At 38.8% G+C, this 25,640-nt stretch overlaps 4 protein-coding genes across 9 annotated transcripts in view; 2 read left to right on the forward strand and 2 right to left on the reverse strand.

The window, feature by feature from the left end:
- The window catches only part of ttll7 (tubulin tyrosine ligase-like family, member 7), a 92,052-nt gene extending 89,829 nt beyond the window's left edge, over positions 1-2,223 (reverse strand). For both annotated transcript variants that reach the window (XM_039599058.1, XM_039599059.1), the window contains exon 1: positions 2,015-2,223. The gene's annotated coding sequence lies outside the window, so the exon portion shown is untranslated. The remainder of the gene's footprint in view (positions 1-2,014) is intronic.
- Positions 2,224-3,669: 1,446 nt separating this feature from the next.
- Positions 3,670-17,525, forward strand: prkacba (protein kinase, cAMP-dependent, catalytic, beta a). Of its 2 annotated transcripts, none has more exons than XM_031756175.2 (10): positions 3,670-4,000; positions 9,074-9,135; positions 9,456-9,584; positions 10,901-10,999; positions 11,240-11,322; positions 11,558-11,684; positions 12,313-12,408; positions 13,641-13,763; positions 14,341-14,505; positions 14,636-17,525. In XM_031756175.2, exons 1-10 carry the CDS (start codon positions 3,955-3,957, stop codon positions 14,759-14,761), a joined length of 1,056 nt encoding a protein of 351 aa, XP_031612035.1. In that variant the 5' UTR covers positions 3,670-3,954; the 3' UTR covers positions 14,762-17,525. The 2 variants fall into 2 exon arrangements, with proteins under 2 accessions (XP_031612035.1, XP_031612034.1); XM_031756174.2 differs by lacking the exon at positions 3,670-4,000 and adding an exon at positions 7,303-7,558.
- Positions 17,526-18,194: 669 nt separating this feature from the next.
- samd13 (sterile alpha motif domain containing 13) lies at positions 18,195-20,976 on the forward strand. 4 transcript variants are annotated; one of them, XR_004200427.2, is made up of 6 exons: positions 18,195-18,419; positions 18,809-18,925; positions 19,626-19,668; positions 19,777-19,888; positions 19,975-20,176; positions 20,696-20,976. XR_004200427.2 is itself a non-coding variant. In XM_031756177.2 (5 exons), the coding sequence occupies exons 2-5, from the start codon at positions 18,898-18,900 to the stop codon at positions 20,116-20,118; spliced, it is 333 nt and encodes a 110-aa protein (XP_031612037.1). In that variant the 5' UTR covers positions 18,196-18,419; positions 18,809-18,897; the 3' UTR covers positions 20,119-20,976. The 4 variants fall into 4 exon arrangements, 1 of the variants encoding a protein (XP_031612037.1); XR_004200426.2 differs by having other exon boundaries at positions 18,196-18,419; positions 19,620-19,668; XR_005608288.1 differs by lacking the exon at positions 18,195-18,419 and adding an exon at positions 18,470-18,655 and having other exon boundaries at positions 19,620-19,668.
- A 28-nt stretch (positions 20,977-21,004) lies between these two features.
- Positions 21,005-24,423, reverse strand: uox (urate oxidase). The gene is made up of 8 exons (XM_031756176.2): positions 24,276-24,423; positions 23,597-23,809; positions 23,350-23,466; positions 23,114-23,192; positions 21,851-22,037; positions 21,645-21,768; positions 21,347-21,430; positions 21,005-21,264 (listed from the first exon to the last, which is right to left on the reverse strand). Exons 1-8 carry the CDS (start codon positions 24,294-24,296, stop codon positions 21,190-21,192), a joined length of 900 nt encoding a protein of 299 aa, XP_031612036.1. The 5' UTR covers positions 24,297-24,423; the 3' UTR covers positions 21,005-21,189.
- Positions 24,424-25,640: the final 1,217 nt, after the last annotated feature.

Here is a 25,640-nt window from a genome sequence, read left to right on the forward strand (position 1 = left end):
ACACATATAATACATACACATTTACAACGTGTTGTTTTTCTTATGTGAATGCAAGACAAGCTGAACAATCCAATCGCAACTGATTCTCTTTTACTGTAATCTTGACTCTTTACTGTGTTTCTGTATATCACTTAAGGAAAGTCCCCCAATACAACTTTCCTCCCTTAAGTGCCGGTGGGGGGTCTATTTGTAATTTTTACTCCATATATTTTTAAACTTTGTAGAATTTCAAGAGTTTTGATGCGTTTGTTTATTTTCCCAGAGGAGTCCGATGTTCTGTGATGGGCTTTTGAAAATGTTTGTTGTGAGAATACGTTGGAAGGATTCAATAAATGTCGCTCATGTGAAAAACTTTAAGAGTGACACTGCATATTTTAACGGTGAAAGTATAAAAAACAGAAAGTATAAAAAAACAAATATAGTATAATTACATTTATTTAGTTACCTATCTGACCACTGACACCACATTGTCTGCCCAAAAATAATGAGGGCTAAATTTGTGGCCCATTCTCACAGGAACGCAGTGAGTTTTGAATTGCCTGTGGGTCTAAAATTAGCTCCAACCAGTGACCCAACTCTGGCTTCACGCCTTCCTCAACATATGAGGAGGAACAAGTGTGGGAGCTGTCAGCCCACAGGGTACTGAAATACATCAACAGTTAAATGTTAAGCATAACTTCATCAGAAATCATTTAAAAGCATTTATGCTACTTTGTCAAATGTTAAATTAAAGCCACCACCTTGGAAAGGAAATTAACTGAATACATTAACTGCAGTCTACAAGCTTTATCAACATAAAATGGGACAGGGTGAAAAAACATGGACAGTGTGGACAGTGCTCAGTCCACAGTTGCACAAAGCTCTGAATGAAAAGTGATTTACAAACAGAAAAAGGATAAGAAAGCCTTTGCCTTAATGAAATCATTTGCTTACTATGCAAAGCATTTTGCACAGAGCACAGGGGACATAGTAAAAAAAAAAAACATCAGCATACGCCTGTAGTTTGTAAAAATGTGAACCTCTCTTCAATGCTACTAGCATTTGTGGAATAGTTAGAGTAAGGTTAAATTGCTCACACGAAACCTTTATTCAAATGAAATAAAGTATACTACTACTACACATCACAAGATGTATGAAAATAAGAGATTAAATATATCATATTTATATTTATGTCAAAAGCCTTATGTCTGGCATATGGCCTACAGGCAGGATGACATTCAGAATATGTTAAGCTTGTTATTAACATGTAATCCATCTGCGCGGATGGGAATGGTCACTTCCAGGGTGCCCTGTCGGCATGTGGTCTGCAAGTGGCACACTCGACTGCAAAAAGCACAGAATCAATCCAGTCTTCAAGCTCCATATTTATCATATAATTAAAGCTTCCCATTGCTCACCTATATGTTAGCGCAAATAAAATAGGGGTTCTCGCAAAGCTGGTCTGACCTAAAACGCTTTGCTGCACAAGAGTAAAAGGGGGAATCTATGCATGTCACAGCAAAGTAGTCAATATGGTATCTCCCACATCAGTGGTGGGATTATAGGCCACCCCCCTCTTTTTTAATATATCTTCCTTGTATTTAAAGATTAGCACCAAATAGGATTACTTAAAATCTCGAGTGTAATATATCGGATTTTCAAGAAAACTGCTTGTGCTCGCAAATGAAATGTCACATAGCCTGAGCAGGTGTTTTCCTGCCATGAATGAGTTGCTAGCAAGCAGTAGCTAACGCTAGGCTGCTATTGCATAGGTCAGGTGGAAGAATCAAAGCACAAGGAAACAATCTGGCAGTGTGGCCATCCAGTTAACTTTCAGCGTCACTGCAACGTTTACAGTGTAGTCGAATGAGAACATTTTTAATCAATTTTGTAGCATGAAAACAAATAATATATTCCCAAATGACACAATTACTCAAATAAAACATAATGACCCCCAGGCTACTCTACAGCTAGCTTAGCTGCAATGGCTAGCAAAGAATGCACAGGCGAAAGCAAAGTAGCCCCTCAACGTTACCTTATTTATTCCGAGCGCTGGCAGTGTAGCTTCTGCTGCTCTCATCCGGACGACACAGCCACCGTTTGGAGAAGTCTTTGCAGAAGCCCTCCAGTTACCGGACTGTTTACAAGACTTTAACAGTGCCTGCTTCGTGTTACAGCCACTAAACAAAAAACAGACGTTGGCTGACAGACAACTAAAATCTGTATATTGTAGTCCTCTTGTGTGCTAGGAGTGCTGGAGCGAGTCCATGGGCAAAACCATTCGTTGTGTAAGAGAGGGGGGAAAGCCTGAAGGAAGTGCTGAAGTTTGCATTCGCAATCTGGCAACTACGTGACATTTAGCACCCTGAGCGGCTTATATGTTAAGTCAGCACATATTATATCTATCTACTAAGTAGCTGTGAAGGAAAGGAAAAGTGATGCCACTACTGCGAATGAGATTTCGTACATCTTCGGGTAGTTGTTTAGTGTAGGTACAGCTCTCCCTACTCAACTCGCTGATACAAACACAGGGCAGCCACCTAGCAACTGTGTCGCTGACCATGGTGCTAAAAACAACCCTGCATTTAATGGGCGCGTCCTGCTCCGAGTTCATGAACGTGTCCAAAACTACAGCCAAATGTGCCACATTTTAAGACTCGTGGGGAAGAACCTGTATTTTCGGAATACTAGTTTATGATAAAGTTTTATGACAGATGTGAACTAAAATTGGGGGGTTAAGAGAAGCTTAAAGTGTTTGTTTATTTGTTTTTATCCTAGAATAAAAGTACGGCTTCTCCTTTAACAAAAGGGGATGCCACAGCAGGTAGCTCAGCATGTTTGATTTCATTCACCTGACACCCTTCCTCCCTAAAGAGGGATTTGTGTCTCCAGCTGGAACTGAACTAGAAACCCTTGCTTGCCGAGCAAATTTCCAAACTACTGGTTATAATCTATTATCGCCCATTCTTATATTCTTATAACCATCTTATCTGCATTTCAGTTAACAGTGACGCCTCACATCATGAAGCTCCTGGGTTTAATCCAGCATAGGGCCTTATTTGTATTGATCTTATATATTCTCTGTGTGTACACCTAACCTCTCACCCTATGACAGCTAGGATAGGGTCCAGCCCGCCTTCAACCTTAAATTGGATAAGCGAAAGAGAAGGGTGCATGCATGGATGGGTTCTCTCTGGGTACTCAAGAATCCTCCCACAGTTTAAACACATGCATGGGGTTATGTATCAGTGGTTGCCTGTCTGTATGTGTTAGCCCCATCTCGCCCTATGACAGCTGGAATGGACATCTGTATTTTGCAAGCAGCTTTATTTTTGTTATATCAGCTTAGATTTATATGTGTGTGTTTATCCTTCAAAACGTGCTTTAACTTTTAAAGTTTTGGCATTTAAACTTTTGTTAAATGCCAAGAAATGGCACAGTGGCCATCAGGTCAAAGGCCATATTAAATCTTTTTATGAAAACATTAACTTAAAAGACGTTTCTATTGAAGAGGTGAAACGCGAAAAAGAAAATATAGTCAAATATACCAATAAAAACAAGAGCCACACAAAGCAACACATTAGGTTACAGCAGTTTTACATAATCAGTGTAATGCAGATATAAGTCCACTATTTCTGACTGGTACCTGAAGGCAACATTGCACCGAGCAAACCTTGCCGGGGTATTCCCATATGACCTGAACGCAGCACAAAACGACAGCAGTCAGAGGTGAAAAGTCTGGATCATGTTGTCATTCCAGCGGAGGCATACTTGAATGACAAAAGGACCTTGATCAACAAGGCGGTTAGCAGAGCACATCGAAGTTCTGTCCACAAAGGGAAGACATTGATGTCGTTTTCAACCAGCCAGCTAGCAAAAGCTGAAATTTGTTAGCTAGCTAACGGAGTACCCCCCGTTAGCTAACCGCCACCATCATCGCTCCTAGCCAGCTGTGGATCGCCCTGTCTTCCTACCATGGGAAACGCAGCAACTGCCAAGAAAGGCAATGAACAAGAAAGCGGTGAGCACCTGGAAAGCATCCAGCTGGCCTCGCAGCCATTTAACATTAGTTATTGTACAGTGTGAGCTTGCTTATAAAAGTGAGTGGAGATCAGCCTTTAGCAGTTGTCCAGTGTTAGCGGGAGACTACAGTAATATGGTTTGCAGAGAAGAACCATCTTTGGTAGGGGAGTTTATAAGGTGTGTTTGCTGTCTCGTAATGATTCGTGTTTGCTTACCTCAGCGGAAAACGGTGCTACAGTTTTTACAGTCAACTAATTATTGAGAAGGATAATCAAGGATGTGGTAGTGTGATCCTCAGCATCATATTCTTTGGTTATCCAGATCAGCCTGTGTTAAAGACAGCATCTCAGACTAAACTGTGTTAAGGCTATACACTATAACACTATAACGAACACTATACTAAAATGACAAAGCATCGTTTGCAGTTTCCAAAGGGCTAATATCGCGTGTGTAGAGCCAGATAACATCAGCAAACATTTGTTTCCACTGAAGCTGCAGAACAAGGCCTGGTCAGTGCTAACAACAGGTATCTGATAACCACTAACTCACAAGCTGACCAGAATGCTGCTTGATGTGGTTAAACCAGATTAATGGTCGTGTAATAAAACATGTAGTTGCTTTGTTTTCCACACAGTGGCTGCATAAAAAGAAATGACACTGTCTTTCCCACCTGGTTAACACTGATGTGCCAAATCAGCTGTCAGCAAGTCTGCTGTAAATTAAAGCGTTAATGCCTCTGATCACTGCTTTCTTCTAGTGATATAAAAGTGTTGTCCTCATACTGTAACATCCAAAAACATAGCAAAATCATAGTCAAACTGCGACTACTGGACAGGAATTTTGCAACCTAAAGCACTCTATTAATCACTCGAAAGACGTAGCCAGAAGGCACTCTGTTGTGTTTGTGAGTAGTGACCAGCCTAATCCATTAAACTGTGCCATTCCAAGTGGTCTGTCTGGAGAGCACTGTTCTTGACCTGCTTTCTGTTTGGCACTAGTTCACACAGTCTTAGCGACTCATGAGACCTGTAGTTTCTGCAGGGAGGGGTTTGGGGTTGAGTAGAATAACACTGTGATGAAAAAAGAAACTTAACACACTGTTATTCTGTCTTCTCTAGATTTCTGTTCAAATATTACACATTAAATTAAATTTATCAATACTGGATTTATAGGTACAGAAAAAAAAGTTTTGCTATCAGCATGTTGGTCAGTATGGTTCCCACATATACATATACAGATGTGGTCAGGTGTTTACATCCTCTCATCATGGAGGTGAAAATCATGGCAATTTTGGGCTTTTGATGATTTCTTTGAACTGTTTTTTTCCAAGGTGGAATGATTGTATGGCACACATCTTTAATGACTTTAAAAGCAAGAATTGGATCAAAAGTTTGAATGATATTTTCTTTAATCCACACAGAGTCAAAAGTAAGCATACCAAATATATATATGCACTGACTTTTAGAAAGTGTAAATGGTAACTGTTTTTTATATAGCGCTTTCCTACTCTATCTGAGCACTCAAAGCACTTGCCTCATTCATCCATTCACACCCATTCACTCAAGCGTTTTTTGCCATGCTTTTTCTATATAAGTGCTTTCTATCTAACATTCATACTCCAATGGATGCATCAGAGCAACCCTTGGTTAGTATTTTGCCCAAGGATATTTGGCATGCAGGCTGTGGCAGCTAGGGATCACACCAGCAACCTTTCAATTAGCAGATCAGTACCTCTCTTTGCCAGCATTTAAAAGAATTTGTTTGTCAGTACTTATTGGGATTGACCAATACTCAGAGCAACGGGAAAATCCAAGGAACTCAGTGCAAATCTAAGATTGAAAGTTGTATTTGTACAAAAGCTGAGAAGGTATCTAAACCAGATACAGGTTTTAAGATAATCAGTTCAAACAGCTGTATGAAATTACAAGTTAATTAGATGTGTCACCACTCTGCCAAGGTCAGAAAGAATACCCAAATTTTCACCCGCAGATGAACCACCAAGGCTCAGCCCTGTCATGAATTGGAAACTGCTGGAACACTTGTGTCACTGTCTGCAATGAAGCAAGTCTTATAGTGCCATGGAGAGAGGCTGAACTGCTACTAGTGGTACTGGTACATTTCATAAAGAAGGAGGACTACCTCCAAATTTGTCAACGTCACCTCAAACTGCTAGATGTTTGAAACCTGGACACAGCTGCATATTCCAATAGGACAATGATCCAAAACACATCAGAACTGGTTTTGGAATGGATAGAGAGGGCTAACATTTAACTTCTGCAATAGCCTTTCCAAAAGACCTGACCTCAACCCTACTGGGTCTGTGCCAAATCACCAACCAATTTTAACAAACTCTATCAACTCTCCCAAGAAGAGTGGTCAAATACAAGAATTACGCCACAGTCTTGCTGATTGCTACCAAAGCCAGTTGGCCAAAGTGCAACTTGGAACATTTAACCAAATAATTGTGACTTGTGATCAGAGATCAAAGATGACAATAATTTCTCCCTAGAAACAGGACAGCTCAAAGAAATCATTAAACGCCCAAAAATACCATGGCATTTATGCCCATGATGAGTGTATGTAAAAGTCTGACCACTACTGTATACTTTGCAAGTGATTATAAAAAAGACAAAAGGATAAGATCATTGTTTTATTACTTCCCAACAGCAGTATATTTGAGAAAATACTTTGCAACTAACCATAAAGATAGCAGTTGATTGCACACTAACATCTGCTCTGCTGTGATAATACTGTGTGCTGCAGATAGTGCTGAAAGTATTGTAAACAACAGAGTCGGAGCTGTTCTGCAGGACAAGCTACGTGATCACTACATTCTACATTGCTTTCTTAAGTTCCCTATTACCAAATATCGAACAACATCAAGATTTTTCCTCGATTAAGAATGGACTTTTGGTCGGCAACTATGCGAACACCAGTATATATGTGATATGTGCCATTTTGTTATTGCAAATAGGAAAGCTCTTTAAAAACTGCATTGTAAAGCATAACCACCAGAGAGCACAATAAGCCAGAGATAACTTCTCTTTCATGTATTTAGTGGGTGTAACAGGCGATGTCTTATCAGTCATCTAAATTAACCCGCTGCACTGTGGTTTTGACAGGACTTTGCAACTCTTGTGCATGCTATTTTAATTTTGTATATCTTTATCAAACCAATGTTATCTCTTTTAAGTGAGATAAAAGAAAATGCCTAAATGAGTCTGCACAGAATTACTGGACATGCAGTTGGCCATTGAAACTGAAGCAGAGTACTTGAACAGGAAGCTTAACTTTATGTGGTTAGCCAAGCATTGCAGAGCCTTTGAGCACATACAGGAAGTACCATCGATGCTCTGTCTCAAAACGTACTCACTTTGCCTGTGAGCCATCTTACTCACACACCAAAATATTTGCCTCAAAATGGCCCAGGGAAAGGATCAATCCTTCGCCAGCCGTTTTTTTAACAAATACAAAAGTAAAGGTAGCCAAGAGCACAGAGTACAGGAGAGCGACGTGCCTCATATCTCTGAGTTCACCATCATGTGGGATAAGTGCAGTAAGTGCAGTTCATTGCTTTACTCTTAAATTTGCCCGCCACTTCTTGGGTTTCAGGTTTGCGTTTTCTACCTTTATATTTAAGTAGAAACACTTATTAAATCAACCGAATTCTGTATAAATTGCATTGTTTCAAATTGTTTTTTGGCATGCCTCTATTTTTGTCATTTGCAAGAAGCTGCCTAGTTTCATTATTGCTTTTAACTATTTAGAGGTACCTTAACCATCAATTTAACAGTCTATATTTGCTCACTGTTTTAGATCTGCCAGAGAAGGCATAACGCTTTGTAGTGCAGCCCATTTGTGGTGCTTCAGCTGCTTACATTGTCTTAATATCTGTGTCTTGTCATCGTGTACCGTTTTGCAAGACAGAAATGCATTTTATGTAAACCTTTACAATGTCTCTTCAATCAGTGTTGTCTTTTGTTCTTCACAGACCAAAGAAAGCCTCTAAAAGATAGAAAGAGTTTGATTTAATTGCTGAATACAGTCTACTGTTAAAAACAGACTGTGGGTTAAAATAGCTACTTGTTGCTCAATTGTTTAAAAAAAAGAAAAGAAAAGACTATTTACTTGATGTTGCACAATAAGACGTAAACTTCCTTAAATATTTTAGCTGACGTTTTCAGAGACGATAAAGGAAGTCACCAAACCAAAATAATCACATTACTTCAATGTAGAACAATTTTATTAGTTTTAAATTTAGTCTGGCCGTAGGGTTTGCCTTACGTTGTCCTCTCCGTTATCATTTTGTTGTGTGAATCTAAAATGTGTTTTACATTATTTTCTTTCAAGACTTCATAAATGCTTCTTCCTCTCTTTCTCTTCTCCATCATTTCCATCCATGTGGATGAATGTTCCTGCAAACCCTTGGTGAACTGTAGAGACTTTTGGTATGCTCATTTTTCCATGAGGCGTCCCGAGTCAAAGAGTGAAAGTTTGTTGTCTCACTTCCAATCAAACGCAGCCTTGACTGTATAGATTTAAATTGGTAGCAACATACCAAAGTGTACCAGCGCTTATACTTTAGGCACCATCTAATGGCTCTTTGACTTTGGAAAGCTCATGTCTGCAGTGACTTTCACAATACGCTGTCTTTCTGTGGCTTGCTCTGTAGTCTCAGATCTGTTCTGCATTTTGTCTGTCTCACTACCTTTACCCCCACCTCCTTCTGAAAGAGATGCAGAATAGCTTGCCTTGAAATTGGCCAACTTGTAAAGTCCTTAGAGCTCTTTGCATCACTTTATGAATTAAAATGTTCTGCTAAGGTGTGTGGTTTGAGGGTCTTGGGTTGTTTTTTTTAATAGAAATATTTTTTCCTCTTTTGTCAAGTATGACATTTCCTCCCTGGTACTTGACATTTGCTTGACCTTGCCTTGATTGTGTGAACTGCCCTTGTTTGTTTTTCTTGAACATGTTAAACTATCCCAGTTTGTTTTCCTGAGCATGTGCACTGACCTTGTCCGCTTATCTAAACTCTAATTCTAATTATCAAAACTGATCTTTTCTTTTATAGTGAAAGAGTTCTTAGCTAAAGCCAAAGAAGACTTCTTAAGAAAATGGGAGTGTCCACCACAGGTAGGTTGTTTTTTAAGGGTACTGTATAAAATTCTTGTACTTTAATTTCTCTGATTAGTACACTTGGTACACTTTTTTTTCTTCTTTTGAGTGAAAATGTGAGATTCAGTAGTGCCTAGTCATTTCCTTCTTGTTGACTTGAATGCTGGCTGATTGCATAATTGTGTCAGAGGCATGTGCTTCAAAAACATTTCCATTAAGCTCGTGTTTTTGAGCTACAGTGCATGAAGATAAACAGCTAGTGGCTTCCATAAGTACACATAGCTTAACATTTGCTAGTGTTTGTTGTTTTCCTACCACTGATAATGTGTTTCCTTTAGTGCACAACAAGCCTGGATGACTTTGAAAGGTTCAAGACCCTGGGGACTGGATCATTTGGACGAGTAATGCTCGTGAAACATAAAGCAACGAACCAGTTCTATGCCATGAAGATCCTGGACAAACAAAAGGTAAGCGAATGGCTTGAATTTACATCCATAAGATGTGTTGGTGTTGTAAACTGCAAAGATGTCCTACATGAGTGTAGATGTTGTGTTTCTCATAAAAGGAAATGGAACGTTTCCTCTCAGCACTAACATTATGTTTTTGAAAACCTCAAAGGCGCTTCACGCCGGAGTTTCGATCTTTAAATACTGATGTGAAAGTGTTAGAGGCAGATTGGCTTGCCGGTAGTGCTTTGCTCACGTAGCAACCTCGTGTTCCCTTGAATTTCGCCATCAGCTCAAGAGGTGAACCTGTCTAGCTTTTGGTTTCGCTCAACAGTTATAACCACAGCATTCACACCTTTTTTCCACTGTATGGATGTTATTGTTTGTTTCTGCAGCCATTACTTTCCACCAATGTACAGCATGCAACTATACTGTCAAAAACATAAACTGTATATCCTCTAAATGTCCTGCTGAGCAATGTCTCACAGTTTGTTTGGGTTAGTATGCTTGATGAAGCTTGATGTCTCAGACTTAAGAGTAAGCTTATAACCAAAAGCATTTTCTACTTTCAGCTTTTGGCTGCATAGCTTGTGGTGTGCACAGTGTCACTGGGCAGCGGTTTCTGCAAGGTTTTGTGCATCAAAGCTCGTGTTAAATAGATTTTTTATCTTTCGACTGCGTGACCACGCAGCAATAACAGGACTTAAACACCACAGGAAGTCCTTAGTGATGGATTATCTATCTCGAATTGAATAGTTTGATTTTAATCCCTCACCAAAATTTACTCTAAACTGTGTGGAGAGTCACGGAAACACAGTTAAAAAATAAGAAAATGCAACACATTTCAAACTGCTTAGTCATACCTGCGGTAAAACATGGAAAAAAACAAGAGGGCACTTCAAAGAGTTATTAACATCGCCCGGAAAATCATCGGCCACCCCTTTCCCTCCCTGAAGGACCTCTACAGCACCTGCTGTCTCAAATGGCTACACAGCATCGTGCTGGTCTGAGGAACACCCGGGACACTGGGCGTTTTATCTGCTGCCCTCTGAGAGATTTGGGGCGCTGAGGTCACAGACAAATAAACTCAGGGACAGCTTTTACGACTCTGATCATTGCTAATGCCTGACGTGATCTGATTAGCTATTTTCATATGCTTATGTCTCTGCACACACATTTCATTTTTACACTTATTGTATATATTGTATTCTGTACGTATGTTATTTATTGTGATTGCTGCTTGCCTTTATTTTAGCACGAGTGTGGGACAGCACTCCAATTTTGTTGGAATAATTTTTTTGTTTACGTGTCTGCCGTTTTTCTTTTTTCCCCTTTAGGTGGTGAAATTGAAGCAGATAGAACACACACTAAATGAAAAAAAAATATTACAGGCCGTCTCCTTCCCCTTCCTCGTCAGACTGGTGTATGCTTTCAAGGTAAGGACAAAACAAAGGTATAAAGATGCTTGTATTTGTTCCAGACAGTTAATCCTGTCGGTTAATTGGCCAACATGTCGTCATCACATTTAGATTAAATACCAAGCCCCCTGGTTGCTTTTGTCCTGTGACACAAGATGACTGAGTCCCAACAGCAGAAACTTAACTTTAAACTGCACATATGGTTATTCTCTCGTCCTAATGTCCTTATTTTCTGATTGATATCCTTTTAATTAACAGGACAACTCAAACCTCTACATGGTAATGGAATATGTTCCTGGTGGAGAGATGTTCTCACACCTCAGACGCACTGGGAGGTTCAGGTATTATACACATAATTATTGTTATTGTTTGGTTGTTTTTGTTTGCGATTGCTGTTGTAGCCACAAATAGCTGAACAAAAGCAATTGCAGGTGTTCTGTTTTGGTCTGTCAGTGCTATAAATGAATTAGAAACCAACACCTATATGGTGTTTGACTGAGTTTTCTTTCATTCAGAAGAGACTTTAGTTCCTTCATATTTTCCACCAGTATCTGACTGTCTGTTTCCTTCTTTCAGTGAACACCATGCACGATTTTATGCAGCTCAGATAGTGCTCACCTTTGAGTACCTTCACTCCTTAGACCTCATCTACAGAGACCTGAAGCCTGAAAACCTGCTCATAGACCAACATGGGTATATCCAGGTATATAGTCAATGTAAAGAAATAAAAGTAAACTGAGTGGAAAGGCATCAGCAAATCAGAAACACTGTGTTAATAAGACAACCTGGGGGCTGAACCCTTCAGATGTTAGTTTATAGCTGGACAAAACTGAAGGAAGATACATTTCAAAGACTTTAGTTGACATTGTTCTGTGTTTGCAGTCAGTCTAAAATCAGACCTGAGAAAGCAGGTTGTGACATGTACGTGCTCGATGTTGTCTCTAAAATAACGTTCTGTACTGCGCTATACCTTTAAGTCATATTAGCCTAAATTATTTTAAATAAACTGAAACTGTCACTAGATTAAAAGCCATGATAAAAAAATCTATTACACCAAAACTAATATGCCAATCTGAAATGTTAATTCGAGTGGTAAACTCTGCGTTGTAATCTGGTTAAAGAGTTTTCAGAAACCACAGTTCTCACAGGTACTCTATGTAGTTCAGTGGGTTTTGATTTAGTGCGTTTCTGCTTGTGAAAGTAACATTTGTGTCTGTCAGTCCTGTGATAGTTCAGTCAAGAGCATATGAACCTGCACTGTTATAGTCCTGCATCATTACCTTTATGTATTTATTCTTCTTATAACAGTTTTGTTGTTGTTTTTATCTCAGGTCACAGACTTTGGCTTTGCCAAAAGAGTAAAAGGCAGGACTTGGACATTGTGTGGAACTCCTGAGTATCTGGCTCCAGAGATCATCCTCAGCAAGGTGAGGCTTCATACGCAGTTAGCCCATCTTACCATGTTTGAATGTCCGGCTGGAGGGTACTGGGACAGTAAGGCTGCTTTAGCACTTTTTTTGTGGAAGACGGTGATGATTCAGTTTGTGTGCTGACTTTTGTAAACAGATCCACATTTATATTGAATCAATAATCATTTAAAAATTCAAACAAACAGCTAATTGATCTCACTGCAGTTAAGCACATTTTTCACTGGTAGCCTTTGACACCGAGTGTCAGCTGATGTCTTTCCTTACAGATTTGAGTCAGTGCTGAGGTTAAATTATTCTCTGTCCCATATAACTACGGGATATTAATACATCAGGATATGATCCTTATATTAGTCATGAGATGTAGATCTAGAGGCCCACAAAGTAAACCGTGGACAGAGTTTTTCCAGTACTGTCTTTGTTTTGCTTAAAGTTCATTCTGCTGTAGCACAGAGGCTTTACAACAACGTGCCACTGTCCTGATCTTTATCTGTCTCACATTCTTCAATATCGCTTCATATGTTTTGAAACGGGGACACTGAAGCTTCTCTCCTCGGGGCATGTTTTTGCAAAAAGAGCTTAAGATGGTTAAAAATAAATAGATAAAATAAATAAATAGTAAATTCCCCATTACTTATCTTTCTTTGAAGTCATTTATTTAAAAAAAAAAACACTAATGGAATTAATCAACATTGGCATTACACGTTATAATTAATAAAAAGAGAGTCTGAGAATCCATTTTAACAAAAATGTTCTTGAATTAAATATTAAGTATCTGGTCCGGGTCTATAGAGGCCATTCAGGCCTTAGCAGACCCCCTATTAGGTCTTTCAGGTAGTTTTTTTGCTACTGGCTCAAAGAAAGTCAGCTTGTTCCCATTAATGTTCAGCGGACATGTGAACTCTGGCTTTAAAACAAAAAGTCTGACACGGAGAGTAGATTATATCATCAGAGGCATCAGTAGAAACATCAGACTAGATAGAAATGACTTTACTATTACTTTGTACTTGGATAAGTGAGTACAGAGGGTGGTCAGTTAAGAGATGCCCCTTATCCTTGAGATCAAAATTGCAAACACTGCCCCCTGTGTTGGGCTTCTTTAGCTCTCTGAATAAAAGATGAGTCGGACTATCTTCAAAATTTGTGATAATTACTGTTACTTTTGCCTTCCTAATTTAAAAATAGACCAAGAAAAGTCTTTGAAATTTGATGAAACATTTTTTTTCTTTCAGGGCTACAACAAAGCTGTGGACTGGTGGGCTCTTGGAGTTCTTATCTACGAGATGGCTGCTGGTTACCCTCCTTTTTTCGCTGATCAGCCTATCCAGATTTATGAAAAAATTGTTTCTGGCAAGGTATGCAAAGATAAGCAGGAGCGATGTTTGAGCTTTAATTATTTCCAATGTTAAAATGCTCTGATATTAGTTGGTGAAGTTGAGTTTAGATATCTGGGGTCAACCATCCCAAATGCACAAGAGAGGTGAAGAAGAGAGTGCAGGCAGGGTGAACTGGGTGGAGACGAGTGTCGGGGGTGATTTGTGACAGAAGGATAGCAACAAGAGTGAAAGTTTACAGATGGTAGTGGTGTTGTGATGTGTGGCTTGGAGGCAGTGGCACAAGAGGTGGAACTCTGGGTGGCAGAGTTGAAGATGCTCAGACTTTCAGTGGGAGTGACCAAGATGGACAAGATTAGAAAAGAGCAGAGGGACAGCACAGGCTGAGCGGTTTGGAGACAACGTTAGAGAGGCAAGAAGGAGATGGTTGAACATGGAGCTGCTGGGCCAGAGTAAGATCTCAGAGAAGATTCATTCATTTAGTGCTTTTAGCTGTTTTATTTCAGCGTAATAAGCAAAACAGTGAAAGTGCTTTTCTGCAATTTGTGTTTCATAACCCACATCTTTTATTCATTTATGTATTTTGGCAATTCTGCAGGTTCGATTTCCCTCTCACTTTAGCTCCGACCTCAAGGATCTGCTGAGGAACCTGCTTCAGGTTGACCTGACAAAGAGATTTGGGAACCTGAAGAATGGTGTCAATGACATAAAGAATCACAAGTGGTTCTCCACAACAGACTGGATTGCCATCTATGAGCGAAAGGTTGGTGTTTATTTTTTTTTTCCCCCAGGGAAATTAATCAATGTGTTGCTCGTGCTTCCTTTTTGTATCAGGAGACGTGATGTGGCTCATATTAAAATGAAAATTCATATATATCCTCCTAAATTCTCAGGTTGAAGCTCCCTTCTTGCCAAAGTGCAGAGGACCAGGAGACACAAGCAACTTTGATGACTATGAAGAGGAGGAGATCCGTGTATCGCAAACAGAAAAGTGTGCAAAAGAGTTTGCTGACTTCTAGTGAACGAGCAAGAGTCCCAATCAGGGCTCTTGTGTTTCGGGATATTTGCACTCCGATGAGGGTTAAGATGGAACTGAGGCCATCACGTGCTCAAAACAAATGCCTAGTTCCTTCAGTCCACACAGCCGAATGAGCTCCTTTTTTTGCCATGATCCTGCGTGCTGTTAGCACTAATCTATACACAGGCACATTATGCAGACACCCCTCGTGCTGCAACACAGAGTACTAGACCACGTTCCCGTTGTGTTTCTTATTTTTTTACCTTGTTTTCTATGTTTGCCACTGTTAAGTGTCCTGTCCTCCCTTATTTAAGTTCTTATTTGAGAAGCAACTTGAAGACGAATATTAATCTTACTTTGAAGCAGCTAGCTGGTGTTGCACATGATGTGATTTTTAGGCTTTTGGATAACTAAGGGACACTTTTGGGCGTTTTGGGCGGAGCGTTTAAACTCCTGATATCACATTGGCTGTTATGCGTTTTCTGTTACATGCCTTAGTTTCCTGTAGGATTCAGTTTAGTATTCCTTAATCAGAAACACTGAAAGTTAACCTAAAGCTAAAGCCAGGATTTGAAAAGAGACGGCGCCTCCCGCTGCTGCTCTCCATCTCCGTCCGAAGCCCCTCCCATCAGCCGAGCACAGGCTGCAAATGCAAACTTTTGGCTTCACACAACATCCAAACCCATCTCTACAAGGTGAAAGTTAGATTTCTAACCCACGGCACCGGTTTGTCTTTATTTCTGTGCTGATGTTCTCCTTCCCTTTTATACCACTTCACCTGATGTAGTTTGAAAGACCTGTGATAGGCCAGAGTCTCCCGTCACGTGTCATGTTTTGAGTGGGCTTTAGAGGCCTAGTGGAGACGCAGCAATAAAGCTCCCTCTAAGATCATTTGAAGCTAAATATGATGAACGGTTAATATTAATTTTTTCCATTTCTTTTTTTTGCCCAAAAAAATGCCAAAAACATGTTGCCTAGCCCAGCTTTAAATATTAATCATTATTTATCACTCTGTTGCCCTCGAGACCTGAAATTGTGTATTTGTGCAAATAGATGTATGATTTTATTTCTTTAAAGACTCTGTTTCCTTAGGGCATGACCACAATTCAATGAAGGGAAAGAAACGGTGATGGCTTCTTGACGTTTCTCAGTTTTGGCACGCTCGAAGAAGCGGATCAATATTGACAAGTATTATTATGAAGCAGAAACTTGTCAGTGTTGTGCTAGCTGATCAATCTGTAGCAACGTTTATCCATATCTGGTCGCAGGACATTTCCTTTTTACCTCAGTCTTGGTGTGATATTAGCATAACGGGATAAAGTAATATATTTTTTCTGGTACAACTATGTTAGCGAAGAAAGGGAACTGAGAAAATTTGAGTATATCACTGTGCACAACACAACATTTACATGATTTGTTTTATACATTAGTGCGTTTTTCAGTAATTGAAAGGTCAGGTGGTTATATTTTCTTGAGGTTTTATCATGACAGGGAAGCAGTGTTGGTCACATTTAGATTGCTGTTTGGGTTTTTTTGTCTTTAAACTGCTGTGTTTTGAGCAGAACAATCGCAAGACGTTGTGTACCTGCCATATTTGTTTGTCATTTTTTTATGTTTGTATAGACGTGTCACAACAACCCGATAACACCCTAAAAAATGTTCCCACTTTTTCATTTCTTTGTTACCTTATAAATTGTTTCATAGCCTCAGACATTCATAGAGTAAACAAGTAAATTGGATATGGGTTAAGAAAGAAAGAAACCTTCACAAACTGTGAAGAGAAAACTGAAATATCATCACCTTAAAGTATTAATTAAACTCGGCCACGCTTGATGCTCTTTTTCGCTCTTTTCTTTTTTTTTTTTCCATCAGTAACACAGCTGACAGAAATAATAGTTTTCAAAGGAAATAAGCTCATAAGACTCAAAAATATTTTTTATGTGAGTTACTCCTGTTAATTTATTGTTAATTCATATTTTATAAGGTTTTATGAGCAACTTTCATGACCCATTAATTCTCACACATTCTCTTTCCCAGCCGCTACGTAAAAAACAAACAACTCTCCGGTTACAGGTTAATGTATCTAAAGGATTTTTCTTTCATCCAGACATCAGAAACGTTCTTTTCATTTTGTGAACAGAGGTTTGTCTCTGCTGTCCACACGAATGTCAGAGTTTGAGCTTGTTTTTAACGGTTTGATCCTCACAGCTGTGCGAAAATCGAGTTTTAGATTTCACACTGTCAGGAATAGCAGTGCACTGTTGACAGTGTTTCACTTTATGTCCCTTAAGTCTTGAGAAGCTTCGTCATAATTTGACAGGACGCTCAAGTATTTGTATGCGAGGAAAATGCAACTGAATCAAGTTCAACAATCATAGAAACCAAATGTGAAAAAGGTTTGCAGACTGAATGCTATTTTGTAGCATTTTCTACATAAATATTGGCTACATGTGAACTGAACCTTTTATTTTATTGTTTGAGCCCAGCATGTGACATTTTTTATTTACCCTTGTTTTCATTTCCAAGACAGAACTGTTTCGTATGCTATTTTATTTATATTTAGAGATAATGAATAAACACTGAAATGTTTAAACGTCTATAGTTCTCATATAAAAGACTCCAAATGTTTTATTTGCAAGTGTTACAAACAGTGAAAATACTGAAAAGTTTTATCTGTGTAACTTTTTATTTGCCCTGTTAAGACTTATGTTTATGTACACTGACACCTCAAATGCCTATTTAAAATTATAGCCTTTTGATTTGAACTTATTTGTTTTCATTTCCTTTACTTTAAAAAAAATCTTTCTTTTGACAATCCTTTAAAAACAGATTTACCAAAAAAGATCCAACAATTTTTGTTCTCCCCACTTTGAAGTCTGGACAGGATTTAATGATAAGATCCAGAACAAACATTCAAACAGGACTTTGAAAAGCACAGTCCCAAACAGCCTGTGCGTTTGTGTGTGTGCAAATCTTCCCAGAAACTGTGTAGGAAATCCACATCTCTCCATATCTGTATCTCCGTATCCTTTATTTCCCAATCTGTGTAATCTTTGTCAGATTTCATGTAAATGATGGCACTTTTTCCCCGAACCACCTCACACTCCTGACTGCAGGAAATCCGTTTATGAGTTCTCTGTAGCTAGTCACATGTGCCAGTATGGGATCAATAATCTGAAATGTGTCTCTATTTAGTTTGTGGAATTTTTGCACATCATTTAGACGGCTGACACGTTTTTTGTTTTTTTGTTTTCCCAGTCATATATATTTGTGTTTGCAAGGGGAGTATACTTTGCTGTAGCAGATTTTATGTAACAATATGTCACAATAATAAATTCTTTTTATTAAAAAGTTTGGTTGTGTGCTTGCTCCTGGGTGATCATCAGCAAGTGTCTAATCTCGCTTAACTGCAAACCAAGGCGTTGGGGACGCCAAACTACATTACCCATGATTCTTCGGTGTCCTGTGGGTGATGGAAGCGAAAGCGATGAAGAGGGGGCTAGTTGGCTTTACTTGATTAAATCTTGATTTTATCAAACGACCGCTGTCGTTTAATAATTTCTAAAATATCGCAGTTATTGGAAAACTTTTTAAGATTTAAACTACGTGTAAACGTCGGCCGGGCCATTCCTGTCAAAGCGCGAATCTCCTAAAACAAGGTAACTGTTAAATTTTGTATTAGCAAGCCTAGCTAACTACCCCTGGTAGCTTAACGTTAGCGTTAACGCAGAATACGAAGTGGCAGTGATTAAATATCTATCGTCATTTAACATAACGTTATTTTCTTAGTGCTCCTTTCTGATAAGGTGATTTTTTTTTAACTTTATTTATGAACGCCGCAAGGTTTTTTTGTTTCTAATGTAATTCTGTTTTTTTTTTAAATACAGCTAACAACGTGAGTTTTTGGTCGTCATTTTCACACACTACAGCTCTCTCCGTTGTCAGTCAGACACGATTGGATTTGTTTTGTTCTTTAGCTATGTTTCGGGGTTTTTAAATTAAATTAATTTTGTTAAGCACATTTACTGTACAACTGTTTTTCCTGCAGAAACATCCAGTAAATGGCAGACTGCGAAAGATAAACAATGAGGGTTTTTCAACCGCCAGCACACTAAGTTCCCCGAGAGAAGACGCCTGATGAAAAATTACTGTAACGTTAAAGATCGTAAGTGGTTCCTTACACCTAAGCCTGTGATTAAACTGGCAACGCTTGTGTTTAATCGTGTATGGTTTCTCTGTGAGGTGTTTGCTGGTTTGGGCTTTTCTGTTGCTTGTGTAACCCTTTGGTAGCGCTATAATTGCAAATACCTGCCATCACAATGGTTGACGGAGTAGAGAAGTAAAAAAAAATAGCACAGACATTTAGTTGGTTAAATTAATCGGCTGACAGAGAACAGTTTGATCGCACACGATTAAAATGTGTCATTTTTGCAAGGAAAAAACACCAAATTCATATTTTTACACGTTTTTAAACAAAATATTTGCAGGTTTTTGCATATTTTTTAATGGCAAACTGAATGTCTTTACACTCTGTATCAAGTAATTTGAAGCATTTGAAGACCAAATGGTTGATCTAGGGTAAACAGGGTTACAGACCTATTTATAAAAAAGTGGTTGTTTAAAAACTAAAATATTGAATTCTGAAGAATGAAAAGTATTTAGTTTTTATTTGCTTTTTAAAGTAAAACGTCTTGAAATTATTAAAAAAAATATTTGCACTTGCCTGTTTATTCTAATTCGAAAGAGAATTAGAAAATGAAAAGCATTTTAGAAAAGACTTGTAATTTTCAAATTGACTAGCTTGACTGAATAGTTTCTTTTTGATTTTGTAATTTTCTTGTTATTTGTATTTTTTTAAGCTACAGCCGACATGGAAGACAAGGCAAATGGATCAGTTGACACCAAAAGGTGTGTAGGATCTTGTTGATTGACAAACTATTTTAGATATTTTAAGCTGCTCTTAAAATTAAGCATACATTTTATATTAAGATGACTCCATTAAATCTCACCTCACAGCCCAGTGGAGAATGGTCAGCTGCCGGACCCTTCCAACTGGGCGGTTGCTGATGTTGTCAATTATTTTAAAGCAACAGGGTTTGAGGAGCAAGCCATGGCTTTCCAGGATCAGGTTTGACTGTTATTTCCTGCTCAAAATTGCTGCCACATGATGCTGACAAACTAGGGAAAACTAGAATTTCTGTCTTTATCTGACAGGAAATTGATGGTAAGTCCCTGCTCTTGATGACGCGTAACGATGTCCTGACGGGGCTGTCGATAAAGCTCGGCCCCGCACTGAAAATCTACGAGTATCACGTGAAGCCGCTGCAGACTCAGCACCTGAAAAGCAACGCCTCGTAGCGCCGCACGCCGTCCCAGCACCCACTTCTGTGACAATCATTGTGTCAGGAGACCCCAGGTTAGCTGTCGTTTCACAGAGACTTTTCAGCCCACAGTGGCTCCTTAACAGGATTTGAATGCTGTATTTTTTTCTTTTTGTTTGTTTGTGTTCTTTTTATATGAGCGTGGACCCCAAAAATGGGTTGCACACAGTGTCCACTCAGCCGTTTACCCTTTCAGCCATTCTTATATCTGCTGCTTGAGATATGTATTTTTTGTGTTTTATTTAAAAGAAGAAAATTTGGTGAAAATACTCTGCAGGTATGGTTTGTGTGTGTGTGTGTGTGTGTGTGTACGTGTGTGAGTGCAAAGTGAATAAACCCATGAAGGTTTAAAAAAAAAAAAAAAGTATTTGTATATAAGATTATATAGTTGAAAACTGTGTATGTTCTGTCGTATCTAAAGACTTTGATACATGCAGATAATGATTCTGGTGCGTTGCCCTTTTTTCCCCCTGAAAGTTTCTATGTTTTAAAATGTGCATCTGAGTCAGTGAGTCGACTTTAGCATGTGACTGTGAACCATTTTGTTTTCCCAGACACAACGACCCGAGCAAAAGCCACCTTGTTCCTGAACACCTACATTTTTCAGGCTTGAGACTCTTGATATGGAAATATTTATGTGTACATACTATCATTATTATTATTATCATTATTATTATTAATATTATCTATCAACCTGTGGTGCTTTCAGCATTGTCACACAGACAACTGTTCAAAAGTGTGTATGACCAATGTACATGTGCAGCATAACACTGGAGTTTGAATATCCGAATCAGAGATTTGCAATAAATGGTGCTCTTTTCTCACCAAAGATCAATGTTAGCTTATGAATTTATCAACAGCCGTTGTCTTTTGTTTCATTTTATTTGGGTTCACATCACATCATCACGAGCTTTAGTCAGGCTACAAATATTAACTTGCTGTTGTTGGAATATTCATCTGAAAGGTTCATTCAGATGGACCTTTCTGTTAAACGGCCCACTCAGATTGTTGTTTAAATCCCAGCAGCACCTTTTTTCTATGGGCGCCATTAGAGCCGCGCTCGCTGCTTCCTGCGTACTGTCCCCGTTATGTTCCCTGAGGGATTATCCAGAGGAAGAAGTACCTGTGATGAGAAAAGTTATATTAATGTCAACAACCCGATCATTTAAAGAATATGAAGGGCTATTTGTGAGAACAGAACTTACTTCATCATTGTTGACAATACCCATTCTTGTCATGTCTATGGTGAAGTAATGCTCATTGGGCATAATGATCTCTATTTCATCCACCTAAAAGAAAATGTATAGTTTAGCACTCCTGTTATATACAGTATGTAGCATTTTATTTAATTTCCAACAACTGTGGAGATGTAATTGGCATGTTTGCCCCTTTTTGCAACTCAGAATTGGACAGATTTCAACTGTGAAGTTGTCAAAACAGTTTATGTATCTCAAAAAGTGATAAGATTGTGAATTTGATGATTTCATGATCTAAAGGAAGTACCTCAGGAAGTCGATCCAGGACTAGAACCTGAGTTTCATACAGGGTCTTCTGCACTGAGGGCGAGTACTCCCCGCGATCATAGGGGCCAGCAAACTTCTCAATAATTGTCTCCTTCACAGTCTTCCTATAAGAATGAAGAATATAAAGCTTCAAATGTGAAATATATTTATGAACTTTGAATTGTATTAGTATACGTCAGCAGTTACCAAGCAGCGTCAAAGTCAGTGTCCTGGATCTTGTTGTAGCGCCACCTAGAGTACACAGAGGTGCAGAAAAACCTGTCCTTGGCGTCTTTCAGAGTAGTGAAGCGGTCTCTGTAGAAACCTTCAAAACCAGACTGGGTGGTTTTCAGCACCTTCATATTCTTCACCCCACTGTGAACCACAGGGATGCCTGCGTGGAGCACAGATCAGCCCGTGAGGGTGGAGCGATGTGAAACATGGCAAACAACTTATGAAAGTGGTGCTAATCATAAACCTGTGATCAACAGTGCCATTGAGCAGTGTGCAAGGGCTTAGTCATAGCTTTAGCTGCCTTTGTTAACAGTATTTGCACCACAAGTCAAATAGTACGTGTTGATTTATTAAACACGCTTCAAGAGTTAAGACTTGACACAAAGTAAATTGTGGCAGCCAATTACCTCTGATGATTTTCACGTGTATTTTCCAGCTACTGAGCAAGTGGAGGCTGCCATGATAACGCCCTCTTCAGCAGAACAGAGGTCAGCGATCAGATCTTGGCCTACCTATCTGAACATACTGTAGTTTGAACTATCATGATAGTGCAGTGATTAGCACCGTCACCTCACATCAAGAAGGTTCCAGGTTTGATCCTCTTACTTGTTTGGGGTGTTTTTGTCTGACAAAAGTATGACATGTAAGTTTAGCTGTAAACTATTGTAACCCTGTGATGGACTGGTCATCTGTCCAGGGCGGGGTAACACTGAACTTTAAAACTAAAGTAACTGAAATCTAAATAAAAAAACTATACTTTTGGAAGAAAATTAAAAACTTAAATAATTGTATGTTTAGAAAACTAATTTAAAAATATAGCAGAAATGTGCTTACTTTTCATCTTTGTCTGTGTCTACACATCCATCCTAACCAGACTTTGGTCCAGCTATTTATTGAGACTTTGGATCACTACATGGGATTAAACGGTGCTGCTGTATTTGTGTGATATCTTCTGAAAATCTTTAATTTTGTCTCTTGACAAATTGCCTCCATATAATAATTAAAACAATAAAACTAACAATGAAAACGTAACTAAAAGGAGCAAAAGTAATTTGGAAACTAAACTGGAAACAAAAATTCTATATTAAAAAAATTAAAAACTTGAACTATTAATATTATTATTATTAATACTGTTAATAAACCAGAGTGTATTCAGTCTGTCACTGTCCAATGACAGCTTGGATAGCATGTAAGCAAACACACTGTTTGCGTGTTTTTGTGAGAGTGTGTGATTACCACCGATAGTCTGTTCAACATCACAGAAGCGGTAAGCTTCTGGGCTGAATATAAACGCATGAGCATGCTCTACCCCATTCTGAGAAAAAAAAAGACAAGGGCAAACTGGGTCATGTTTGATGATGGATTATCACCTGCAATATTTGATCGGGTTAATGTGCACTTGATTTATGTTGCTGCTCAAATAGCTGTTAAAAAGGTAAACTCTTGTGAAGCTGCACCGTCCTGTGTTTTACCTTCTCCAGCCTTCTCCACGGAGCCTCCTCCATGTAAACTTTGGCCATCAGCACATGGTTAAAAGAGGTTAGGAAATGACTGCAGATATCCAGGGAAAACTGTTCGATGTTCTTTATCTGAACAGAGAAATAAGCAGATTGACAGGCTGTAAAAGACCTCAATAACAAATATTTTAGCAGCTGAAATAGCAATAGCGGGTCTTCCTCACTAAGACTGTCATGTTCCTTAAAACGGTGTTAGACTCACCCCTCTGAGCTTGGCCAAACCGTGGACGGTGTTTTTAATGGTGTCAGTAGGGATGATGTCTGAGTTGTCTCCAGTTAGATAATCTTTGCGTGACTTGAGCGTGAGCTCCACATCAGCCTTCACCTCAATGATAGAATGCTGTCTTCCCTGCCTCCGGACGACCAGCACCTTCACCGTTTTCTTGCCGTAACCTGTTCGCACGAACTCCACCTTCTGCACGTGTAAGGAATCATTTTATTAACATGGCACAGTTGATCAGTTTCCAGTGGTAAAAGTGTTTCGTGCCACAGTGTCATCTTAGAGTTACAAATATAATATTTCTTATCCCTTTAAAATGTTGTCTTTGGGTACTTTGTAGTGACTTTTCTTGTGTGCATTTGCAGGAGCTTGTTAAACTTATCTCCTTATTCCAACATTAATTAAAAATCTGAAATCAGTTATTAAAACTTGTCTGAAAGTACAAAAGAACTACAACATAAAATTTTAAACAATGACTTTTACTGTGTGAGGAATAAGAGATGTTTTAAAAACTAACCTTTAACCACACAGTTTGACCCTGTGGCCATTGAACCATAGTAATGAGAGAAATTCCAGCACTATCAATTTACCATCAGAAACATTAGTCATGCTCTATCGTTTAAGTTCTACGGTTTCCTTCTATAACTTTCTGAAAAGTTACCTGATCTGAAGCGTTTGCCATGGTGCGTTCCTCTTCTTTACCTGCTGCCCTTCAACCTGTCGGCAGTAAATGGGGCTCCTGCTACAGGAGGAGGATTTTCTACAGAGGGTGGCACTACCTTTGCACTCAGGCTATTGGGAGTTAAGCTGAAGTTTAACCTCTTTTATTTGTACTGTGTGATGTACTGTATTCCACTCAGAGAAATGCAGAGACACACACAAACACTGTTATGTTTACATGTACAGCCACAAAGAGAAAGATTTTATGTGAGTGCATTTCACAATAATTCATTCTTGCAGTCAGGTTCAATCTTGACCGACACCTAATTTCTTTATATTTTGCCAGGAAAATAAGAAATAGGTTTATTGAAACGTGCAAACATAAACGGGGATACAGTAGATGAAGCAAAAACATCTCAAGAGTCTGTACAGCACTGTACTTTGGACTCCCTATGCTTATATTAAGACTATAAACATTTTTTTCTAAATATAAAAAACGCTTTTGAGTTTCCACCTTTATGAATTACATTTGCACTATGTTTTTTTGTTTTTACGTAAATACACTGTATATTGTCTTTTTTTGGTTTTCTTTCTTTTGCACATGTCACACATAAATTTAAATATTAGAAAAAGCTCATCAGAGTAAATACAAAATAAGGTTTTTAAATGATGATTTCCTTTAAGTGAAATAAGCAATTCAAACCTGCCTCTGTAGGGTTGGAGAGTGAAAAAGTAATTTATAAGTAAACCTAATAACGGGTTGTGCCAGCCTTGGTATCAAGATCTGTGCTTCCTTGAAGGAGTCTTTTCATTTCCTCAGTAATAAGAAAGTTCGGATGGTTCAGCTCAACATGTACAATAGTGATAAGTTTAAAAGTTTAAATTCAGTTACTTTAATGGATGTTTTCTGTCTGAATGTTCTTTGCTTTAAATTTAAAAGAATATCTGTCACCTTTTAACAAACATTATATTTGCCCTACAAATTGAGTTATTTTCTTCATTCTTTTACTCTTTTTGTTTTTTAAAGATATTCCTCTAGCAGGGGTGTCACAGTCCAGGCCTCGAGGGCCGCTGTCCTGCAGGTTTTAGATCTCGCCCTGGGTCAGCACACCTGAATCAAATGATGAGTTCATTAGCAGGCCTCTGGAGAACTTCAAGACATGCTGAGGAGGTCATTTAGCGTTTTAAATCAGCTGCGTTGGATCAAGGACACATCAGACCTGCAGGACACCGGCCCTCGAGGCCTGGAGTTCGACACCTGTTCTCTAATAGGCCCAATGTCTTCTAAATATTAAAAAGTACTTTATAGAATGATGCTCTGTGCACCATGTGTGCAACACAGAGAACCGATCAGTCAGCTGGTTCG

The sequence above is a fragment of the Oreochromis aureus genome, linkage group 15, assembly GCF_013358895.1.
Source record: "Oreochromis aureus strain Israel breed Guangdong linkage group 15, ZZ_aureus, whole genome shotgun sequence".
Lineage (NCBI taxonomy): Eukaryota > Metazoa > Chordata > Actinopteri > Cichliformes > Cichlidae > Oreochromis > Oreochromis aureus.